Source organism: Spermophilus citellus (genome assembly GCF_964194105.1).
Source record: "Spermophilus citellus genome assembly, chromosome: 12".
NCBI lineage: Eukaryota > Metazoa > Chordata > Mammalia > Rodentia > Sciuridae > Spermophilus > Spermophilus citellus.
The window spans coordinates 118,506,089-118,528,898 of record NC_138198.1 but is presented as its reverse complement, the minus strand read 5'-3'; the positions used below and the strand labels follow the sequence as shown (position 1 = coordinate 118,528,898).

The 22,810-nt window shown below is 40.3% G+C and overlaps 1 protein-coding gene across 1 annotated transcript in view; it reads right to left on the bottom strand.

The window, feature by feature from the left end:
• LOC308631673 (plasminogen activator inhibitor 2-like) overlaps nt 1-16,012 on the bottom strand; it is a gene marked incomplete at its 5' end in the record, with an annotated part of 32,378 nt that extends 16,366 nt beyond the window's left edge. The window contains 7 exons of the mRNA XM_081263046.1: nt 7,043-7,441; nt 7,755-7,919; nt 8,778-8,920; nt 10,360-10,477; nt 10,982-11,110; nt 12,651-12,770; nt 15,845-16,012. Of these exons, the coding sequence (XP_081119172.1) occupies nt 7,043-7,441; nt 7,755-7,919; nt 8,778-8,920; nt 10,360-10,477; nt 10,982-11,110; nt 12,651-12,770; nt 15,845-16,012 (1,242 nt within the window). The remainder of the gene's footprint in view (nt 1-7,042; nt 7,442-7,754; nt 7,920-8,777; nt 8,921-10,359; nt 10,478-10,981; nt 11,111-12,650; nt 12,771-15,844) is intronic.
• Between the last annotated feature and the right edge of the window lie 6,798 nt (nt 16,013-22,810).

Genomic DNA, 22,810 nt, shown 5'->3' with positions numbered 1-22,810 from the left:
AAAGAAACCCACACACATACACACCCTCTAGATTTGTTGTATTTCTACTCCCTCCTAAAATGTTGGAAACTCGCTTTACTTTTTCTTGACAAACAAAATGCCAACCTTGAATTAAGCACAGACTCCTCCTCAGCTCGGTTGCTTTATCATGAATAATGTATGTGACCTTGGCATTCTTCCACAGTTCAGCAAACAAGTGCTAGCTTCACTGACCAAAAAAAATTAAGGAAGGAAAACACCATTTTTAAAATGATCCATCTTTTAACGGCCGAAAAACCGATGTGTCTATGGTGCTGCATCTCTGTTGCGCTTCTGAAATCAGACCCGTGTGAAAGATCCTTTCTGACTTCCTCTGAGATGCTTACAAGTACCCTTCCTGTTGTTTTGTTAGTGTTGAAGTTTAAGACTATTTATTTGGAATATATACAGCAGTGTTTTTCTACTGTATTTCATTTGCAAAAGCGGAGAAATGCCTTCTCTACCTTTTTGCAAATTGTTGATATTCCATATTGGATTCTCACAGACTTCGATATGGTGAATCTGTCAAACTTAAAAATTGTATTTTATCCTTCCTTTCATGACTGTGGCCTGAGCTCCCCATGCCCCCCTTTTTAGAAGAAACGTAGCACACTTTCAGTTCTCGGAAATGTCACTGTTTCTTGATGTGTATGTTGAGGCCATCCAAGCTCACAGCTGATTCAGTAACCAGTTCCATCGCGTCATTCACGCTCACTACTTAACACTGCCATGGTGAAAATGTGGAGGGAAAAAGTGTCTGTGTGTCTGGGAAGCAAATGCCCTTGTACATTTTTTTTATACTCTGATTCTGTAACATTTATAAGTTTTGTTTTTGTTTTACAGAAAAAAAAAAGTGATAAAGCAATCAGAAGACCAAGAGGTTTACGATTGACACTTAGGGTCACCTGACCTTAGCTGGCCAACGGACCTACATGGCCAAATTAATTTACAAAAGTAATAATTTTTCAGAAGCCAACTTTTTTTTTTCTGTATTTTCTGTCTGAAAACTGCCAATATCATGAATAGAAAGGGAGAACTGTAAAGGAGAAAGAAATCAATCGATGTTCAGTTGTGTTTGTGTCAACCTAAAGAAGCAGTGTGGAGACCGGCGCAGTCAGCCGAACTCTAGGGACGTGGTGGTGTTGCTTTGGAGGCGTATCATACTCGCATTTTGCATTCTTCATATGTAATCATATTGCCAAAGACAAACTATTTCATCATTTATTGTAAATAACACTTTTCCCCAGACCTACCATAAAGTTTCTGTGATGTATTGTCTTCCAGTTGCAATAAAAATTACTGAGTTGCATCAAAAAAAAAAAAAAAAAAGAAATTACTTCTCTACTTCCTTTAAGAGTATATTCATTCAAATGAGGTTTTGGTTACTGCCAAGATAGTAAGCTTTATCTTTTTAAAATTCATGAATTACATTAACATGGAAAACATTTGGCTTTGTGGCCAAACAACAACATTCGCCATGAAGGGGAGAGAAAGTAATATTTTAGGGCCTGGGATTTTTATGATTCTACCTACAATTTATGGTTTTTCTAGTAATTCACCTCCAACAAATTCCTGACAACAATAAGGCTCTCTAAAGAAAGAGCCAACTACTTGTGAAAAGTTTATCTCCAGTTATCTTATCTATACTAATAACCTCAATCATGTATCAAGGCTAATCCGGAACATACAAGGACAACAACCCCTGCTTCTTTTAAGAAATTTAGGAAATAATAAGCCAAACATCTAATTCGACAGTCAAAAGCACGTTCTGAAAGGTACATGATTTCGTGATTAGATTTTACCAGAAATCATTTTCAAAACGAATAGTTCTTTTATAGTCTTCAGGAGCTATAAATTGACTACATGCATATGCGTGCGCACACACACACATGTTGAAGAAAAATAAGACAGTAAGAAAGTAGTGTCATTCACAAAAATGTCTCATCATAGATAGACAGACTTCTAACATATCAGAGTTAGAAAGAACCTTAAAGTCCCTAATATATTTCCATTTATTCACTAAGAAACTCATGACCAAAGAGGCTAATGAGCTGGCTGAGGATGCACAGTTAACTAACACAGAGCCAAAACTGCAGCCCCCAACCCCCCAATGTTTTTTTTTAACCAATGCAGCTTATTGCATTTAAGATTTTAAAGGTAAGAGAGATTGGATGATAAAGGAGGACTAACGGGAAGAGAAACTGAACCCGCCCAAGTTTAAGACTCTTTGACTTGTACAGAAAAAAATCTTAGGGGATGGAGCCTAATTAATTATTTCTGGACTTTTTAAAAGGGGGGCAAGATAGTCTTGATCCTTAGTTATCTAAGCTCTATAACAAAGAAGGAAAACACATATAAACATTTTTAATCACAGAAATATTTACAGTACCTTATTTTCTTCTGCCAGAGCAGAATGGGCAAGTTGTTCCTTTAGTAAGAGATTGTGGCTGAAGAATTAGGGAACTTTTAACTGAAGAAATTTAAAAAAAAAAATTGTTGCACCTCCTTCTTCAGAGCCCCACCCTTTGATTCGCTCTTTCTTTGGGGCTTATCTTAGCAGGAAGTTTAAATAAAAGGACAAAGAGACAGTTGAGACCTTGCCTGCATTATTTAATTACCCACATTTTCCATGTGGTCTGCATGTAGAGGCCTGAGTCCTGACAGAATTTCTTGCTTAATCCCCTGCGTCGCCTGCCAAATAAGGACAGTTTACATGGTTTCCCCTGGTAGACTTAGAAAATAAAAATGAAAACAGAAGCCTTCAGATTACTGGAATTGCTATGAGTAATGAAAGAGAAACTCTCATTCTATAAATAGTGGTTTAATCAGGAGGTGAGTGAGAAAGGATTCTAGACAAGGTTTGGCAGGAAACGAGTAAAACTTATGTAGTGGCACCCTCTCCTCCACAGAAAATCTTAATTAAGCTTCTCCAAAAATCTTCACCATAACTGATCTTAGGACTATCAGCAAAAGAGTTTCTACAAAAGAGTCTAGTAAAGTTAAACTTCTTATTTCCTGTTGGTCTTTCTTACAATCAATCAATTTGGCCACAGACCTGAAAGAGATCAGCACTCCAGGTGCCGAACACCGTTTTACTATTTTTTTCATAAACATCTATGAACTATCTAGTGTGTGTGTTTGTGTGTGTGTGTGTGTGTGTGTGTGTGTATAATATACATATATACTTTACAATTGGTAAAGGTTTTCAAGGGAAGCATCTGCAGATGCAGACTGTGATAAGAAACACAGATTCTCTTAACTAGCCTCTGGCCTCTGCCCAAGCTTCACAGAGATGTTTGCATTTCAAAGATAAGAGCAGAGGTTACTAATTGGGTCCCCTCGTAACAGCTGGCAGGGGAGGGAAGAAAGGGGAGAAGAAGCTCTCCCCTTCTCAGGTGCTGTCCTTGAAGGGTTAAAACTTACCCAGAGGAGTAAAAAACAAAAAACAAAAAAAACTGCTTTTTGTGTGAACTTCTGCAGACTGTGAACTTCCGAGTCCCTCTGCTTACATGCTGGGTATGAACTTCTGAAACTGCCTGAACTCAAGGATCGGGGGATTGATTGATTACAGTGAAAGCTAGACCCTCTGAACCTGGCTGCAGCCAAATAAAACTGTATCCTGCTATCTTCTTCGGTGTCCTGCCTGTCTGTCCACTTCTACACTTAGTCTGTGACTTTAAGAAGATGGGAACAGTTTCTTGACTGATCAGGTAGAATCCACATCCATACATCAGTGTCACATAAGGAACTCCGGCAGTCTTCTTGCCAAATAAATTTATTCTTATTTATTTAGCTGTGAAGGCTGGAAGCCTGTTCACAGTGTCAGCATTGCTGATGCAGGCGGAGGCCCTCCCCCTGGCTGCAGGTGGCTGCCTTTCTTGTATATCCTCACAGGGCAGGGAAAAGGCTCTGATCCATTCATCTCCCTGTGAGGGCATCAGCGGCATCACAGGACTTCGCCCTAATGCCCTAGCCTAACTCTAATCACCTGCCAAAGGCTCCTTTTTTCATACATCATCGTGTTAGGGGGATTAGAGTTTCAATATATGAATTTTGAGCATTGGGGGTGCAAGCATTGAGTCCATAGCCATGGCTGAAGGCTTCTGAGTACTGGAGCAAGAATCAGGTCTATAGATGCAAAATCTGCTAGTGAGATGAACAGGGCAACTTAAAAAGCAAGGCAATACTACTTCAGCTAAAAACGATAAATCTTAATGCAACTAAATACTAAAAATATAGAAAGGAAAACAAGAACCATAAAGAACATTATAAAAAGTACAAAGTGCAAGAACTACCTTGATATAAACTTTCCCATCAGTATCTCGAGAGCCAAAAGATGATGTCATCATATCCCAAAGTGCTCGAGAGCTTTGAACCTTGAATCCTGTGCTTGGATTCTGTCCTCAGTCCTGTGCTTGGATTCTGTCCTCAGTAGTGGTAGTGAAAGATCTTTTAACACTCACCAAAACTATTTGGAAAGCAACCATCTACCACTTTGCTGAATGAATTATTAAAATACATAGAAAAATGGATACAAAAATATATAGGAGAAGCCAGATACAGTGGCACACTCCTGTAATTCCAATGACATGGGAAGCTGAGGCAAGAGGATCACAAGTTAGAGGTCAGCCTCAGCAACTTAGCAAGACCTTGTCTCAAAATAAATAAATTAATAATAATAATAATAATAATAATAATAATAATAATAAAAAGGGCTGGGGATGTATCTCGGTTGTAGAGCATCCCTGAATTCAATCCCCACTACTCCCCCAAATACATATATAGAATACACATATATATATATATATATATATATATATATATATATATATATATATATAACATATATATAACCCCTAAATTTTAAAAAATATACAATTCAAGCTTTAAAAATTAATTGAGCAACTTGGGACATAAGGCAGGAGGTTCAAAGCCAGGTTCAAAGCCAGCCTCAGCAACTTAGCAAAGCCCTAACCAACTTAGTGGGACCCCTTGGTTGAATCCCCAGAACCAAAAAAAAAAAAATTATTGAACAGCTTTCTGGAATTCTGTGGATGTATCTGACAAGCTACACATACTCATAAAGGCAACAATTATCATGATTGTTATTTATTAAATGTGCATTTAACCTTTATTAAACACTACATGTCATTTCTATTTTAATCACATAATATGTATGCACTTATTTAATTATGAGTTCATAGCAACTGCATGAAAAATGTTACAGTAAAAGAAAACCAAAGCAAAAAAATTCACCATACTTGACCCACAGTTAGAGTCCTCGAAGGTTAGAACTGGGATTTGAATGCAGATTATCAAAGTCCCAAGTCTCCTTCCTAAGGGTCAACATCACAGGGAGGGGAGCCTGGAATACACTTTCAGGATCCAGCCTACTTCTGCAGCCAGGCTCTGCTGCCAGTCAGATGCCCCCAAACCTGTGATTTGCTTAGTTCTTAGGTTTTGAATTATGTTCTTCTCTGCCCTTGACCTCAGCAGCATTCAGTGCTGCTCCAGAGAAGCGCCCTCAGAAGGAGTCCCTTGTGTCTCCCTCCTGCTCTTACACCCAGTCCATCTCCTCTGCTCTCAACTCTCAGCTCAATGACTGTGACCTTGATTCTGTGTCTGGAGCCTTGGACCTGGTGGTTGTCCCTAGTGTCACTGAGATTAGACACTGGTGCCACCAAAGGACTTTCACCCAGACTGTTTGTCACCCTTGCTCTGCTTTTTGCTGATGTGAGAAGCTCTAAAGCATGTTTCACAGGACCCCATCTCCCTCACCCTCAACGCTGGGTTTCTCTGCAAGATGGGTGGCTATGCCCTCGGCTCCTTTATCCTGCCTATGCCTTCAGGGTTCCTGCAAAGGAGTCATGATGCTCAACTCCTGGGCATCGAGGTGCTATAGTTTAGATCTGGAATGTTCCCCAAAGGCCCGTGTATTAAAGGCTTGGTCCTCGGCTTAGTGCTACTGGAAACCACCTTGGCAGTGGAAGCCTTTAAAAGATGGAGCCTAGTGGGAGGTTTTAGGTGATTGAGGGGGGTGTGCTCAAAGGGTATTATGGAATGCTATTTTCTTCTTTCTCTTTGGCAACCTGACTATGCAACATTTTTGTTTGTTTTGTGGTGCTGGGGATGGAACCCAGGGCTTTGTGTGTACTAGACAGGTGCTCTACCATTGAGCTACATGCCCTGGCTTGAACTGAGCACGTTTACTTCACCACATGCTCTCTGCCCTAAAGTACTGCCTTACAACAGGCCAAAAGCAACATGGCCACTGGCCATGGACTAGAACCTGTGAAACTTTGAGCTCAAATAAACCTTTCCCTTTTAAAGTTGATTACTGAGTTGTAACCAACAAGTATTTTGTTACAGTGATGGAATGCTGAGTGACATGCAAGGTATGCAAGGTCTTATGATCTGAAGACCTAATGGAAGGACAACAAATGAATAGTTGAGAATAAACATGTTGATTTATTGCATGTTTGTAATCTTACATGAGCTGCACACACATATGTGATACATAATGCTAGAAATGTGCATAACAAACATCTGCTTTTTGTTCAATGATTTCTTCCAGATATTTTTATGGAAGAGCATGGTAGGGACACATACTTATCCTTCATTATAAAAACAAGTGAATGCATTTCTTTAGATAGACTGACCCCTTGCTTCTGTAACTTTATCAGTTACATTAAATAGACAGTGAATAATAATTTAAAAAACCACTATTATATAAAATAATAAATAACAGAAAAAGCTACTGCTATGATATAAACTAACAAAAGGGAAGAACTAAATGTATATCATCTCATTTTAGGAGCTCAAATGATGAATAGAGTTGTCATGTTATGATTGACAGTTGTGTAATTATTTCTGAGTTTGTATTCAGTGTGCAGCAGAAGTTGTTCAGAAGAACAGAAATATTAAGAAAAAGTCTCTAAATTTTTGGCATTTGACATAGCAATTCTGAAGCAGATAGCTCAGGCTACAAAACCCTGTGCAGAAACAGAATTTTTCAATTTGAAGGTGAGGAGAATCTGCCAAAAAATAGGATGCTCTTGGTTATTTTGTGCATGATAAAGAAAAGGAAAGGATGATCTGCCACAAACTGTGGGCCACCGTGACCAGTCCTCCCCGTCACAATGGCCCCAGTGCCAGCTGCTGCTTCAGTGCCCTCCTCATTGACATCCACGGTGGCTTGATGGAACACCTCAGAAAGGTACAGGTCATTCCCCTCGGACATTCCTGAGAAATTGGCCTGGCCCTTGTTGAAGGCATCCTCCATTCCCATGCTTCTCAGAATGGACTTGAGCTTGTAGCGTTCTTCCAGTTTGAACTGAGGAATGAAGACCTCCACGTCATCTTCAGCCATTGTGTCTTTGCTGGTCCACTTGTTGAGTGTGTCGTAAGTTATTTCACTTTCCAGCTGCAAAACAGAACAAAACAAACAAAAAGACCCGCTGAGTAAGTCTAATGTTAAAATCTGTGACTTTCCCACCTTGTGGGGAATGTAAAAATTTAAGAGATTGGTCAAAATTCTTCAAGAAAGTAACATGTATAACATATGATGAAGGCTTTGAGTGAAATTTTGAGATATGCCACGTGGACTATCAACTGATTCACATATCTCTGGGAGAAACTGCAAATCATTTTTATGTGTAGATTTTCTACTTTTTAATCTCACAAAATGTAGGTTCAGCCTCAGAAGTTTCAGCATGGTGGATGCTGTACTGCCTCACCAACTCTAGGCCAGTGGACTCATTGGCGACTTCATCTGGAAGCAACAGGAACATGCTGACATCCCCATCATATGGGAGTTCTAGAATCTGAGCCTTCAGGTCCGCTATGTATCCAATGTTCAGCTTCTCGTGCAAGTGCATCATCTGCACAGGTACGTGCTGAGTCTGAAAGTATTCAAAAGTGAAGTGTGAAGGTGAATCCTAAAATTCCATTTACAAACAAACCTAAAAAAGAATGTACCCTCCTCTAGTGTCGAAGAAATGTAGTTTAAAAAAAAAACTTAAATTATTTGCATACACTTACAGTGGGTATTCTGATTAGCTTTTTCAGGATAAGTTTTTATTCAGTAAGGTAAACAACAATAACAATCATAACAAGAATACCTAATAATACTACTAAAGTACTGTTTGCTGAGCATGGTGGTGCACATCTGTAATCCCAGCGACTCAGGAGGCTGAGGCAAGAGGATTGCAAGTTTTAGGCCAGCCTCAGCAACTTAGTGAAGCACTAAGCAATTTAGTGAGACCCTGTCTCAAAATAATCGAAATAAAATAAAAAGGGCTGAAGATATAGCTCAGTATTAAAGTCCCTGGTAGTTCAATCCCCTGTACCAAAAGAAAAAGAAAAAAGAATTACTGTTCGTTTTACCTACCACTCTGTAAAGTCTCATTAAATACTTACAACAACCTTTAAAATTGATATTATGTTATCCTAGTTTTATAGGTTAAAACTAGGTACATAAAAGACCAGTGAGGTCATAGCTGGTAAGTGGGAGAGCCAGCATTTGACTCTTTCCAGCACGTGTGACTGGAAAATCCCTGGTCCTCACCACTACTGATATCGCCTCCTAAGAAATTATTGAATGAAGCTCAGTAACTTGGAAAAGTCAGTGTCTGACACACATGAGTTGTAACCAGTTTGCTATGGAGGAGAATCAATGAGTTGTCTCTGATTTTTCCATCTTTGTCTTATCTAAAGCCCTAAAGTACGTAATTAGAAAAGTGCATCCTGTTGTCTCATACCGTGTTCACTCGGAAAGGATAAGGCCCGTTGAGTTTCTTCTCAAATGGAATTTTCCACTTTCCTTTGAAGTAGACTGCATTCACCAGGACCATCCTGGTCTCCACATCTACAGAGCCTTCAGGCAACAGGTTTGGGATTCTGCCTACGGGAAACATAATGTGGGGTTAGGGTTTGTAATCGAGAGCCTTCAACATAGAAGAGGATTTCTTGGAACTGTCAAGTGTCTGTCACATGGGGTATCCCCATTTGTCAAACTCTGCGGAGATGTTGATCTTTATGCTCAGTTTTTTTCCTCTAAATTTACATGAAGTTCAGAAAATTTGTGAAATCCAAGAGAAAAATGAAAGAATAATGCATTTCAGGTACAAAATTACTGTCAAATTTGGAAAGGAGATTTTCACTTCTCTTTATACTGTTTGCTCAATGTTTCATGGTTTTCTGACAGTTATTGAACCCAGAAGGAAGTGAAAGGGGCTCCAATGAATGTAACAGTGGTCACCTACAGCTTGCCATTGAGTCCCTTTAGACCTGCTCAAGACAGTCTTTGGATCTGAAAGTTGAACGGGTTTTCCAAAACATGTTTTTAAGTTGTGATGGACATAAAGTAGGAGGAGTACTGATGTAAGGGATGAGAAGGCAGAAGCATCTCGAAGAGGCTCGAGGGCTGGAAGAGCTAATCAAAATCCGTTGTGAAATAGTCTGTAGCACATGCTCTAATTGGGCTAAAAATGAAAAGTCCTCTGATAATGTTGAGAAGGCTGCAAAGGAGTGAGCCAGAGAGGGTTCTTAGAAACGACGGCCTCTGGCTTGATCTTTAAAAACATGGCATAAGGAGCAGTCTCTTTTCAGTGAGCACCTGTTTTGAAGTCTCCTCACCACTCAAAGGCATTATGCCATTTAACCTCACAACTGCTGTGTTAGACTATAGGTCTACGATGGCTTGGTTGACCATTTTTATCCTCATCTACGTGCACTGTCTGCCTGGCATATAATATGTGATACATAAATACTTATTGACTTAACAAATTCATTTAATAATAAAGAATGAATGATTTAATTAAGTTTGAGTCCTTGTGAAAAATGCAAAGGGAAGGAGATGACTATGAGAAGAATCATGGACTGGAGTTAAAATGCTACAGGTGACCGAGAAAACCAAAGAATTTGACAATGAACTGGCTTTGCATAATGAAAGAAGAAAGAGTGAAAAGAATTTCATGACTCTTCCCTGCTCTGTGGCCAGTGTTCTTCATAGCTCATCCTAAGCTTAGGGGCAAGTCTTTATATCTTTGCTTCTGTGTACAGTGAGCACAGAGCCACAATTATTTCAATTCTAATATTTCCTCTTTGAAATTTTTAGATATTATTCTCTGATAATATCTAAAAGCAGAATATTTAAGTACTGGACATGTCTTCTATTATTGGGCCTCATCTTTTCCTCTTAAAACATCATTGAGCTAAACATGAATAAACTTATTTAACCAAAATCATTTAAGTTGGACAATTTTTCAAGGAGTGAAGCATAAGTTCAAGGATGATTTTAAAAGACCAACGTGAAAAGAAGAAAATATTTCAGTGTGTTACCTTTCGTCTGAGCCTTGACCCAGGAATTAATCTTTTTTCTGGCTTCTTCTGCACATTCCAGGAAGTCTACTGCCTGGGGTTCTGTTGAGTAATATTTCTTACAGAGTTGCATGTATTCCTTTAATGCAAGAAAATGCCAAAGATTACATGGAATATATCATGAACAAGCCAGGGTGTGATTTTAAATTATGGGTTTCCTGTCAAGCCTGGGAGGCCTGGGGGAGGAGTTGGGATGGAATTTCGCAGGAGTGGTGCTGAAGGAGGACATAGTACAGATTACAAGTTCTCCTTAACCCGCTCCTCACATTCCAGCACAAACTCTATCTACTCTCTTGTATTATTCACATAATAGACAATAAACAAAAGCAGAGAGGTTTCATGTAGGGAACAGTGACCCTGGAAAAAGTTGGTTTCATCTTCCTGATTAGTACTCTGCAACAGGGACATTTGTGATAGGAAGGGGAAAACTGACAGAGGAAACAGGAGGGACTGGGAGATATGAGGCCAGCCTCAAGGAGGCTGCATGGAATCCTGACTCTTCATGAATTGTAGACAGGCCCCTGGACAGAGCCCCTGCTGCTGGTTCGGGACCCCAGTCATCTCAGTCAAAGGCTTCACTTACTTCCTTGAATCTTGCAGACTTCTCGCCAAACAGCTTACTGACACTTTCCAATAAGTAATCCCCTGTGGTTGCATTGATGTCTGAGCTGATGGAGTGGAAGGATGAGTGGACTTTGTCCCTCACCTGTGCCTTAAACAGAAGACAGGGATTTTCTTTTTATAACAGAGGACTAGCAAGCAAGATATTTCTTAAGCAATGGTAGCTTTTCTTAACATAGTAATAAAACACTGTAATCATGCATATATCTTTTTGGTCCTTTAGAGTAATCTCTGAGGAAGTGGTTTTGATAAGATGTGGCTCATTAAAGCCAATGAGATAAAATTTAATTTGTTTCAAAGTTTACCCTTTTTATAGATTGGATTCAACCAGGAGTCTCCAATAACCTCCAAGAAAAGTAGATTTCTTTTGAGTTTCTAAACTTCAGGTTCTGTAAGGAATTTTTATTATATTTATAAGATGAATAAGTTCTGAGTATTTACAGTATGGCATGCTGATTATAGTTAAAAATACCATATTGTTTCCTTGCAGTTTGTGAAGAGAGTATATTTTAAATGTTCTCACTCCCCCCATACACACATGTAACTGGTTGTGGTGGTGTCTAAATTTGACTGTGATAATCATCTCACAATGTACAGGGAGATCAAATCACACCATAGCATAACTAGAAAGTATACAATTTTTATTTGTCACGTTTGTTAATTGTGAAGCTGTCGATAAAGCTAGGGGGGACATGTTACCTTAGTAATGATCTAACACGGTTCACTTGGCTTCTACAGGTACCCACTTACAGGGTGACCTACACAGTGGAAAATCTGGGTTTTAGAAAACCACAAAAGTGAACGGGAATTCCAGTGCACAACCCAAAATTTGTAAGCACCTACAATCAGAAAGCTTGTAAGCACTGTGACAGACACGGGGCTCAGTCACAGCAGCAGCGGAGATGAAGCAGAGAAGGAGCCCCCCAGATGGACTTCCAGGTATTACAGGACACTCAGTGTAAGCTCCAGGTTATAGGCACCTTCTCCACCTCCTCTAGCCCACAATGTCCTGTGTGATGGATGGATGGGTGGAGCATCACCATGTTCAGGAAGAAAGCTATGAGACACCTCCCCATAATCTGTCTCATGAGTATAAGCATGGAAGCTGGTTACCAACAGGAGCACATCTCTACCCAGTTCCTAGAGTGTAGCCAGACAGCTAATGACCTTTAAGGAAATGGAGTATTGAGAACAGATGACAGACAGATCGATAGACAGACAGACATAGATCTCTGAGAGTCAGTAGCCTCTCACACGCTAACTGGGCATGGCCTTCACCATTGCTCAATTATTTGTCACACCCCCAACCCTCTCTCCTCTGGAAATTTCCACCCATGCATATGTATTCTAGGTGTCTATAGTAAAGAATAGTTTTTAAATAAATATCTAATGGCAGAGGGTTATGGTAGAATTGAGAAACTACCTTGGCTTAAAGTCATGAGTGTGGATTCTGCCCTGGCTCTGCCCTTGGTTATTCGTTGATCTTGGGAAATTTACGTCATGACTCTGAGTCTTCCTTTTCTCTCTGTGGCTGGAGGAAACTGTCCTAGGATCCTCCCCAGCCTAACACTGTGATTTTGAGGGAAAAAAAAGACCCTAGAAATAGAATTCAAAAGAAATGAGTCAGTTACCTGCAAAATGGCATCAGGATAATTTCCCTTCTGTATCTGCTGCATGAAGTCACAACCAGTGACATTCTGCGGGGCCCCTGACGTGATACTGTAGTTTCCAACTTTGTCAAACTGAAGCACCTGCAATCAGAAACAGAGAGAATGGTGACGGTCTCCTGCTGGACTCAAGTATCTCTGGCTCCCTGCTTTGTGTGGGGGGAGCCACCAGACACCCTTTCTATGTTACACAGAAGGGTCCACAATTTAATTTCCCTTACAGGAAACCACCTGAGGCGGTTGTACTAATTCACACACTTGTCATTTTGGAAGATGTTTGTTATTATGAGACGATTTATAACCCATTCCCTAACTTACCTAAATTATCACCCAGCCCATAAATTATCTTGAAAAAGTGCCAGTATTTTGAAGAAAATAATACAACTAACTCAGAACTTTTTATCTCTCTCATATCATTCTCTCTCTTATCTGTCAAAAACTAAGAGTCAAAAGAAGCTTAAGCATAAAAGCAGATCCTCGGTAGTAAACAGGGATCATCCAAAATATTAACATAAATCATATGTACACAGAGAAATTATAGTCCATGCGGGGGCGGGGGCAGATTACAAGAATCTGACCATAAGATGGATCTATAGTGTAAGTAGTTGAGATCACACAGTGAAGCTGGCGGGTGAAGACCAGCTTCTAAGAAGCAACCTCCCCTCCCCACAGCACTGTCACTTGTCCAGCTTGTCAGTCTCAGTACCCGCAGGGTCCCGGCCCCAAGACCTGCTGCAATTCCTGTGGGACCCATGGTAAGAAGCTGATCCTGTAAATGGACTCATGACTGGGGCTTGGCTGATGAAGAAGGGCAGCCATGCCTGGCCAGCTGGTGAATTCCTGGACTGGAGGGCAAAGTTAGCACTTGAGGGACCTTAAAAATGCCCCCCCCCCAGCATATGTCATAGGTCCTGCCACACTCTCTGAAAAGAAGTGGTCCCATTCTGTCCCTACACAAGGGAAGGATGTTTCCTACAGTGGCTTCTCTGGTTCCCTCCCTTCCAGGACAGTTGACCCTTATTCACTGCAAAGTCACTCAGGCAATGTCCCTGCAGAAGTGGGGATGTGGGGTGACCCTGGGCCACCCTGAGACCCACAGATGCAGCTTGGCCTGCACAGATCCTTGGTCCATGACCTCACCCTAAGAGCTACAAAGACATTCCTCACTGGCACCCTGATTTCACATGGACCTCTGCTCTCTAGGAGTTTCCTTCATTGCAGCTCTGCCACTTCTTCCAGCTGCAAGTGTCCCCAACTGGAAGGTTTCTCCTTACCCTAATTTCCTCATCTGCAAAATGAGTGTGATAATCAGAGCAACTACTTCATAGAATTTTGAAGATGTTCATAGAGAGCTCTCTGGCTATGGAAGTAACCAGTGTGAACTATTGTTTCAACTACTGCTGTTAGGTGTCCACATGTTCTCTCTAATCTTTTCAGCAGTCTTACAAGTTACGTATTTTCATTCCCATTTTATATAAGAAAAAAACTGCAGCTTCAAGGGTTTCTATGCCTGCACACATGCAGTAAGCGACAAGGCCAGGACTCAAACACTTATGGGCCTGTCCCTGACACCCATGGCTTCCTCGTCCAAGCAAGGAACTGCATGGTTTATTTATTTTTTTATAATTTAGAAAGTAAATAAGCATTAGAATTTGAAAATCTGCACATGAAACCAAGTTATAAGAAGATTATATAAAATCTTTGCACAGTCCCAAGTTCTGAAAGCACCTTGATATATAGAAAAAATGTCTTGAGGCCAGAGTGACCATTGCATTCATTTTTCCTTTAGTATCCAAACCAAGTTTTTTACTTTAACAACCTGGAACATCTACTTAGCATTTGCCCTCAAATGTGTTGCTTCTGATTCCTTTACATTCAAAAACATAAACCCCTGATGTCTTTAAAGGTTTTAAATGCAATTTACTCTCTTTATTTTTCCAGGAAAAAGAAGATAAAGGGGAAGGGATGTTGCCAAATCCTGCTGGTATCAAGTTGAGCAAGGGTTTTGTCATAAGTCTTGATGTTTAAACTGCCACAAGCACAGTGATAAGTCCTTTCCTGTCCTCCTGCAGTGGGATTGGCCAACGTGCTCTACCCTAAATAGGTCACCGTGTTCCTGAAAGGGATGTATTTATTCTCAGGTACATTTCTCATGGGAATCCAGAAACCAGCCAGTGGCATTTTGGTGTGACTGAAAGCACAATGCCTGTGTGTACTTAAAGCAATTTGATTTTAATGTCAGCATGGAGGTGAGCACAAAGGAATTTTAATTACATGATGACCACGTCCAGATCGCTCACTGGTCTAGGAAAAACAGGATCATGAGAATTTTAAAGTGCTGAATGGATCCCTTAAGTCTATGGCCACGTGCAATTGAAGCACTTCAGCAAATTAAGGCCTCAGCCACCCCAGAAAGTGTCCGCTGTCTGGATCTGTGTCCTTTCACCAGGGAAGGAAAGCAGAGGCCTTGACAGAGAGTCTCTAGTAATGCTGTTGCACACTTGTCCACCTTGAATTTGAAGACTGGCCATACACGATGCCAAGCCCCACGGTGTGGACATGAGCTCCCAGGCTGGATGATATGATGAGGTCCTCTGAAGCCACGTCTACCTATGTGTCTCTGTGAGTGTGGTGACCACTCTCCTGGTGCATTTCTTTTCTCTTTGTGCCTCTCCTAAAGCCATTAGGAATTCTTCATAGGAAAGGGGAACAGCTGTTCCACAGTGGGAGAGCAACGGGAAGGAGCCTGAACTGGGGGTTAGAATACTGTGGGCGACCTTGGGAGAGGTTCTTCATTCACACTGCCAAGGCTGTCATCTATAAAACAATATTTATCTTAAAACCAAGTGAGAGAATGTGTGCAAAACACTCACTTTGAATAGTATGAGTGTGGAAATTAGAATGAAAGATGTCACTTAACATTTTCAGCCTTGAAAGCTAATAAACTCTGATATGCCTTCTGCTATCTATGCTTGAGGGGTTTCCTGGTTGCTTTGTACGTTTAAGTCTAAGGAATCTGTGTTGTAAAAGCTGGTGATTTGTTAGCACACCCGATCTCTGTCTTCTTAGGGTTGATGACCTGAGCTTAAAACAAGAAGAACTGTACAATTTGGTTCAGGATCCCTCAGGCCTAATGTGAAGCTTCAGTGCCAGCTTACCTTGGCTATCTGGTCTTCAGTGTTGCCCCTGGAACCCAGGTAGACCATGGCCATGGTGGAGGAGATGCTCCATGGAGAGAAGAAGACATTCTGGGTGGGACTCACTTTTGCCAGATGCTTGAAGAAATTGAGGGCAAAGATGGTGTTCGCCACATAAAGGTCTTCCATTGTTTCAATCTAGAAGGAAAATAAAGATGGGAAAAACAATCTAAAAGATGGTGCAGCATTTTGGGTGAGGTTGGCAGATGTTCCCTGCTTAGGGTAGGGTTTCCCGCTCTGTTCTTCCTCCATGGACTAACTTGAGGGAGGACCGGGAAAACTTCAAGGTCATGTGACCTGTGCAGCCACAAAGGGCCCATGATGGTGCCAAGCTGTCCTGTGTCCATCTTGGAAATGCTTTAACCCGGCCTGCAGTCTCACTTTTCACCAGATCCTGTGAATTATGTTGCAATTCTGAGATACAATGAACAATTTTATGATGAGCAGTGATGCTTCATGTTACCATATACGAATATTGATAATAACAGCAGTAACAAAAGCATTCATTTAGTTCTTATTGTCTAACAGGTGTGTTCTGAATACTTTATCTGCACTAATCTTGTCATCCTCACTGAGATCCTATAAGGAAGGCAATAAGGCAAGGCTATTTATTTTAACAAAGGAAATGCAGAGATTAAATTGACCTTTGCCATTCAACTATAAAGGGCAGGAGTAGGAATTGCAGCCAGATAGGTGGCCTCCAGGGTCATGATAAACTTCACTCATGGGCACTGTATGTATAACCACATGGCACACACACGTGGGAAAAGTCATACGTACTCAAAGATATGCCACATGCACACATATTCCTGTTGGCTCCAGTTGAAATGTACAATGCTCTTTCAAGTTTCCATACCTAGAAGTGGCTTATGTTTGAGAGTCAGTACTGTCACCCAGGTCCTACATATGCCTCCCGACTCCCCGCACATGCGTGCGACACTGCACATAACCACAGCTTTGCCTTAAAAGCATTTCCTGTGCTAGAGAATTCATAATCGGAAATACAAGAAGGGCTCTCTTTTGTTGGTCCCCCACTGCCAGCAAAGTTACCTGGGCAGGAATGCAGGGATAATCCCAGATGTACAAAACACACACATACACTCCATTTATTGCCACCCGAAAATAAATCACAGACACACCTCCATGATCTAAGGACCTAAGGTTCTGTGTGCAAGTGAATGCTTGGAAACTCCAAAGGGGTGTGTGTGTGTGTGTGTGTGTGTGTGTGTGTGTGTGTGTGTTCAAAGGGACAATCATCTTTCTAGTTGTCTTTCTTTCATCATAGTTTATACCACACCCTATCATTACCCAAATCCATAAACACATCAAGGACTCTGACATTCATCCTCTCTGGGGAAACTTTCTTGTGACAATGACTTCCCAGAACTGAGAGGGGCTGGGCAGCCCCCTGGGATGAGCCATTCCTGCAGCTGCTCCCACCAGGACCAGTCATCCCTTGTCTCTCTAATCCATGTGTGTCTTGTGTGAAACTTTGGTGGATAAGTCCCTCTTTTTTAAGAAAGTGATTGAAATTTGCATCAAAGTTTCTTATTTGAAATATGATTCAGTTCTAGTTTGTCAAGACAAAATAGCAAATTAAATAAAACTTGTCCTCTCCTCTCGTCTCCTCATTCAACCTTTATAGTATCCGTATGAGGTAATCACCCCCCTAGTGCCTGGATTGCATGCTGATGCTCATAGAGGTTAAATAACTCAGGTAAGGTCACACAGTTAGTCTGTAGCGGAGCAGGGCTCCAAGTCCAGGTTGCGCTCAGAAGGCCACCCTTCCTGGTGACCCTCACTTGCTGATATGTAGCTCCACTATAATTCGTCAGAGTTGGGCAAGTTATAGCTTGAGAAATGCTGGAAAGAGGAAATAAAAAGAGGAAAGTAGAAAATCTAGAAAGCCTAGAAAGTTGATCACGTTTAAAAAAACCACTAATTCTTTTCTCTTGCTTCATCACCTAGTTTGACTTGAAAGGCTCAGTAGTTTGTTTCTTCTTCCTTCTACTGATTAAAACATTTTACAACTAGACTCATGTAGAGATTTTTCTAAATATATTATCCCCAACATCTTTTGGAAACAAGCTGGGTCTTAAAAACATAATAAAATATATTTCTCTGTTTCTATGTGAAAATTCAAATAAGAGATTAGAACCAGAATAGTAGTTCTTTGTAATAATGTGCTTAGTTAGTCATTTTGACATTAGTAAAATTTAAGTGTTGAGACAAACTATCAAAAAGGGCTATTAATTCTAAGTTAGGATTTAAGATAAATTGATAAAGAACAAAATGTTAACAAGAATAGAATCAAATTGTCCCAGATTCATCTACTTCTCTAAAAATTCTTCTGAATTCTATTTCTAAACTAGGTTCAATTTATCATATTTAACATAGAAATAATATTTGATGCCAGGTGCAATGGCATATAATTACAATTCCAGCTATTTGGGAGGCTAAGAGAAACCCAGACTGAGAAATTTAATGAGACCCTGTCTCAAAATTTAAAAAATAAATAAATAAAAAGTTTAGGGATGTAACTCAGTGGCAAAGCACCCCTGCAAAATAAAATAAAATTAAAATTAATAATAATATTTTATGTCTATGTTGCAGTTACCTAATTTCTTCAGCAACTTTTTGTTGTTGTTGTTGTTGTTGTTGTTGTTGTTGTTGTTGTTTAATTTACACAATTACTTGCCCAATAAAGCTTAGGAATTCCTGTTAAATTAATGAAAACGTAACAATGTAGACTGCACATTGGTTACTTGGTCCGGTGCAAAGCTGGCTCAGCTTTCTGATTACAAATCTAGTGATTTCTTTACAAATTTCTCAAATAAGAGAGGCTCACAATTTAGAAATCTAGGATGGCGTTTGCATATCGGGTTTCTGACTCTCAGACAAGCCCACACCTTATGCTTAATATGATGGGAATTACCAAGACAATTAATGCAAAATGGAAATAAAAGAGTGATGTCAGTTCCAGAGCCTCCCAGAACAGGTAGTCTCTTGTGAATCGCTTGACAGTGTAGTAAGTCTCACCACATTAACCTCTAAATACATGCTCCTATCAGTGTTTATTTAATATTACCACTGAGACAAGTGAATGGAATTCATACGCAGGGATGGACTTCCTGATGTTTGTGTTGGTTCCTGAAATGCAGGTTGTCAACTGTGCCACTGAAACTCGGCTGAGATGATAAAGAATCTGGGAGGTGCCACAGTCCCTCTGCTCACGAACCCTGGATGTCAGACTGCAATTTGCTGCAGCACTTTAAACAATTTTTTGTGTGACTTTCTAATGCGAATATTTTGACATTGACCACCCAAAAAAGAAAATTAAGAAAAAATAATAGGAGGAAACAGCCCATCAAAAATTACCACTTATTCTTCCCACAAACTAAAAGCAGTTCTGTAGGTTGATAATTTTCATGATGAATAACTATCTGTTTGTGGGTATAAAATTACCTAGTTAGTCAGCCCATCAACATGCTCAGCTGATTTCTTCTTTCACAAAATTGGTCCATTATTGAACTAAATTCAGTAAACATACTCTGATGTTGGATGGAACCAGCTCAAATCCCTGCCTTATTTCTGTGGCTTCTGACAGTTAATTTTAGAAGAAAACAGAACTCTCTTTTCCTTTTATTTATTTAAAAATATTTTCATTGCGTAAGTGAAAATATTTTAATATATGCAGCTATGTCCATCATATTCAGTAACAACATAATAGCCAGTGCAGAATATACATATTCTAACCTGTGCAATAACATGACATCAAACTTGAATAAAGGCTCATTTTGGTTTGGTTAATGCTACAAAGGCATTTGATGACTTCTGAGATTCAAAATCAAGTGCTATTATAATTTAATTCAAATCTGAAACTAACATATTTTTAGTTAAACAAACAACTAATCAATAAAATAGCACTACATTTTTTTAACTAACCTTGTAGAAACATCCTACATCTGAATTCTCAATACATAAATAATGCCTGTTATATGAAGAGAAAAAAATTAAGTCATGTATCCCATAGAGATGGTCATGGAAAGAGCTGAAATACCTTGTTCTCGAAGCTGCTGTCTGACTGGAAATGCTCCTTGGAGAGTTGTCACAGTTTAGACATGGTAATGACTGGTTTTATAAGGCTCTGCCCCTCCCACACAACTTTTTTTCTCTCTCTCTCTCTTTAATTTGTATCCTTTGTGTGATTCAACAATTTACTCAGACCTTATTATAATAGATATGCTTTTTATAAAAGATAGTTGAAGAAACTATTTGGGGTTATGACATCATTCAGAAATGTCAGAATTTAGCAATATCTACAGGAACCTGTCAAAATTGGCTTAAACCCCCAACCTCCAGCTTCAAGTCTTTCTGTTCTCTACTTGTTCCTTGAGTATCAAATCCCACAGCTCTCCTTCCACCTTTGGAAAACCATGATCCATGAGCTCTTTGAAATAGACACAACACCATTTTTTCTTTTGAGTCTAGGCAGAACCAAATGACACTTTGGATAAGAAAAGGAAGAGAAAGCCACAATTTTCTCTTCTTAGAAATGTTACTCTTACATTTCTCAAGCTATAATATTCTAAATATTTCTGGGTTTTATCCTAATCCCCTGTCACAAGCCACACCCAAAGAACTTTCCCTTAATTAGATCATAGATCTTATTCTGTTGTGAACAGAGACGATTCACCATTCATGTTGATTTATAATTCTGGATAAATAGGACATGCTGGTTGGAAATTATGATCTTAAAAACTTGATTAAGAAAACCACCAGATATTTAGATCCAACAAAAGGAATTTTGGAATAAAAATAGATTTAGAAAACGACATATAAGTAAATATAATTGTGAATCTGAAAATGTTCATCTTGCTAGAGTCAGCAATCCCTCGTAAGAAAGCCTCTCTTCCCTGGGCTTTGCTTTGGTGGACAGGGTAGAAGGGCAGTACTATCACTGAGCTCCTCAGCTGGCATGGCAAGCTCCTACCTGTGCCGGAGAGCCGTATGACACTGGGGTGTCCCTGAGGCCAAGACTGGGTTTGAGACCTGCGTGAGCATCTCAGCTTGGCTTTGGTCCACAGCACCAGAAATTGCACTTAAGTAAGTCTCTGATCACACAGGAGTGAGATGACTTAATTCAAACCCTTTCTATTATTGCAAGAACAGCAGGATAGGATAGGCATGTTCTTCAAAATCTCCCTGGCAGCCAAGAACCAAATTATTTGTGGGTGTTTTGTTTTTTGCTTTCAGCACTAGGGATGAAACCCAGGGGTACTCTACCACTGAACTGTATTCCCAGCTACTTTTTCATTTTGAGACCCCTAGGTATTCAGGGCTGGCCTTGAACTCACAATCCTCTCACCTCAGTGCCGGAGTAGCCAGGATCCAGGTGTGTGACAGCCCATGTGTCTCATTTGTTTTTGTAATTTCTGGAAGATCTTTCCAGTTCTTACATTGCTCTGTTAGGCCAAAGGAAACTTTTAGGAAGCTACTGACCCTTTTGCAAGATTTATCATCCCTCCGTACTCAGTTCTCTCCTGCAGAGAGCTGGATAGATGCAACTGCTTGGTGGTCTGGTTCCCTTTTCAACCTGTCCTCTTGTCTGTGTGACAAGGTGTTCAACTGCTCTTTAACCAGGTGCTGGAAGCTGCCAGAACTTAGCAACCCTTTGCTCCAATCACTCTTCAGTGGTGCTGCTTCCCCACTTTTTCCTCTCCCTCAAGCTATTCTCAAAGGAAGTGCCTTCCTTCTCCCCACTCATCCAAATCTGTGCGGTTCTCTGTACCCCAGGGCTCCCGTGAAGTCTCTGCTGACTCTCACACCCTCAGAGAGCTTGTTCCACGTGGAAGTGCGGCACCACTCATTAGTCCCCAGCTGCTTCATCTGCGTTAGGCCTCTATCCCTAACTAGGTAATACCCTTGGCTCCCCTTCAGTAGCAAGAACAATGTGAAGTAAGCATCCACTGGGTGCTTGCTAAATGTGTTTTAGTGAATTGAGTAAGATGCTAAGACCCTCTGGAGAGGCTGTTCTGTGTGGTGAGTAAGGACTGGGATTCTGAAAGGCTCGAAATGTCTGGTTTAAATCCTGTTTTGCCACTTACTAGTCAGATAATCTCGCACGTATTTATCAGCCTCTCTAAACTTTAATTTCCTAATCCCTTCTATAGAGAAGGTACTGTTGAATGTCTACACAAAAGCAGTCTCATTCTCAATCCATCTATGTGGTTCTGTTCTGGCATTATTCAGAGAAGACTTGATCCTACAGGACAGACTGATAAACCCAGTTCTGGGCAATGAGTTACGGGAGACTTTTGCAGGGGAAATCAGGGGAAGTTTTTCCTCCTGATAAGAAGGGAGCATAGCATGCAAGAACTTCCACATCCTACACCATCCCCTCCTACGTGATTTCGAGCATGGTTGTGTGAAAAATGTGACCCCAGAAGATACTACAGCCATGTTACAATCATGGAGGAAGGCCAAGAAATTTTCAGAGATGTGCAACCAGAGCCCTGCCATAAGAGAGCTCCTAAGCCAATGCCGGAAATTACCCACCAGTTTCTGTTCTTCCTGTTATGTGAGATGATAAATAATAAGTCTCTATTGGTTAAGCATTGTCAGGCACTCTGGGTCCTCTGTCATTTGCAGGCAGGTCATTCCTCAATGACACAGGGTTTTGTAAGGAACCCGTAAGGTGTCCTTCAGCACTCGGAGTACTGTCCTTTCTATGGTAAGTGCACCATTTGTTAGCCAGAAAACCGAGTGGCTCTTGGTGATCATGTTTGAGAGTTGTCTTCCTGCCTAAATTAGAGCAATTTCACAAGCTTAGAATAAGAAGGCAAGAATGTCACACATTAAACAACTGGAGGAAGTTGTAAAAGACAATATAGAATTAAGAACCAAATTGTCTGTTATCTTAGGAGA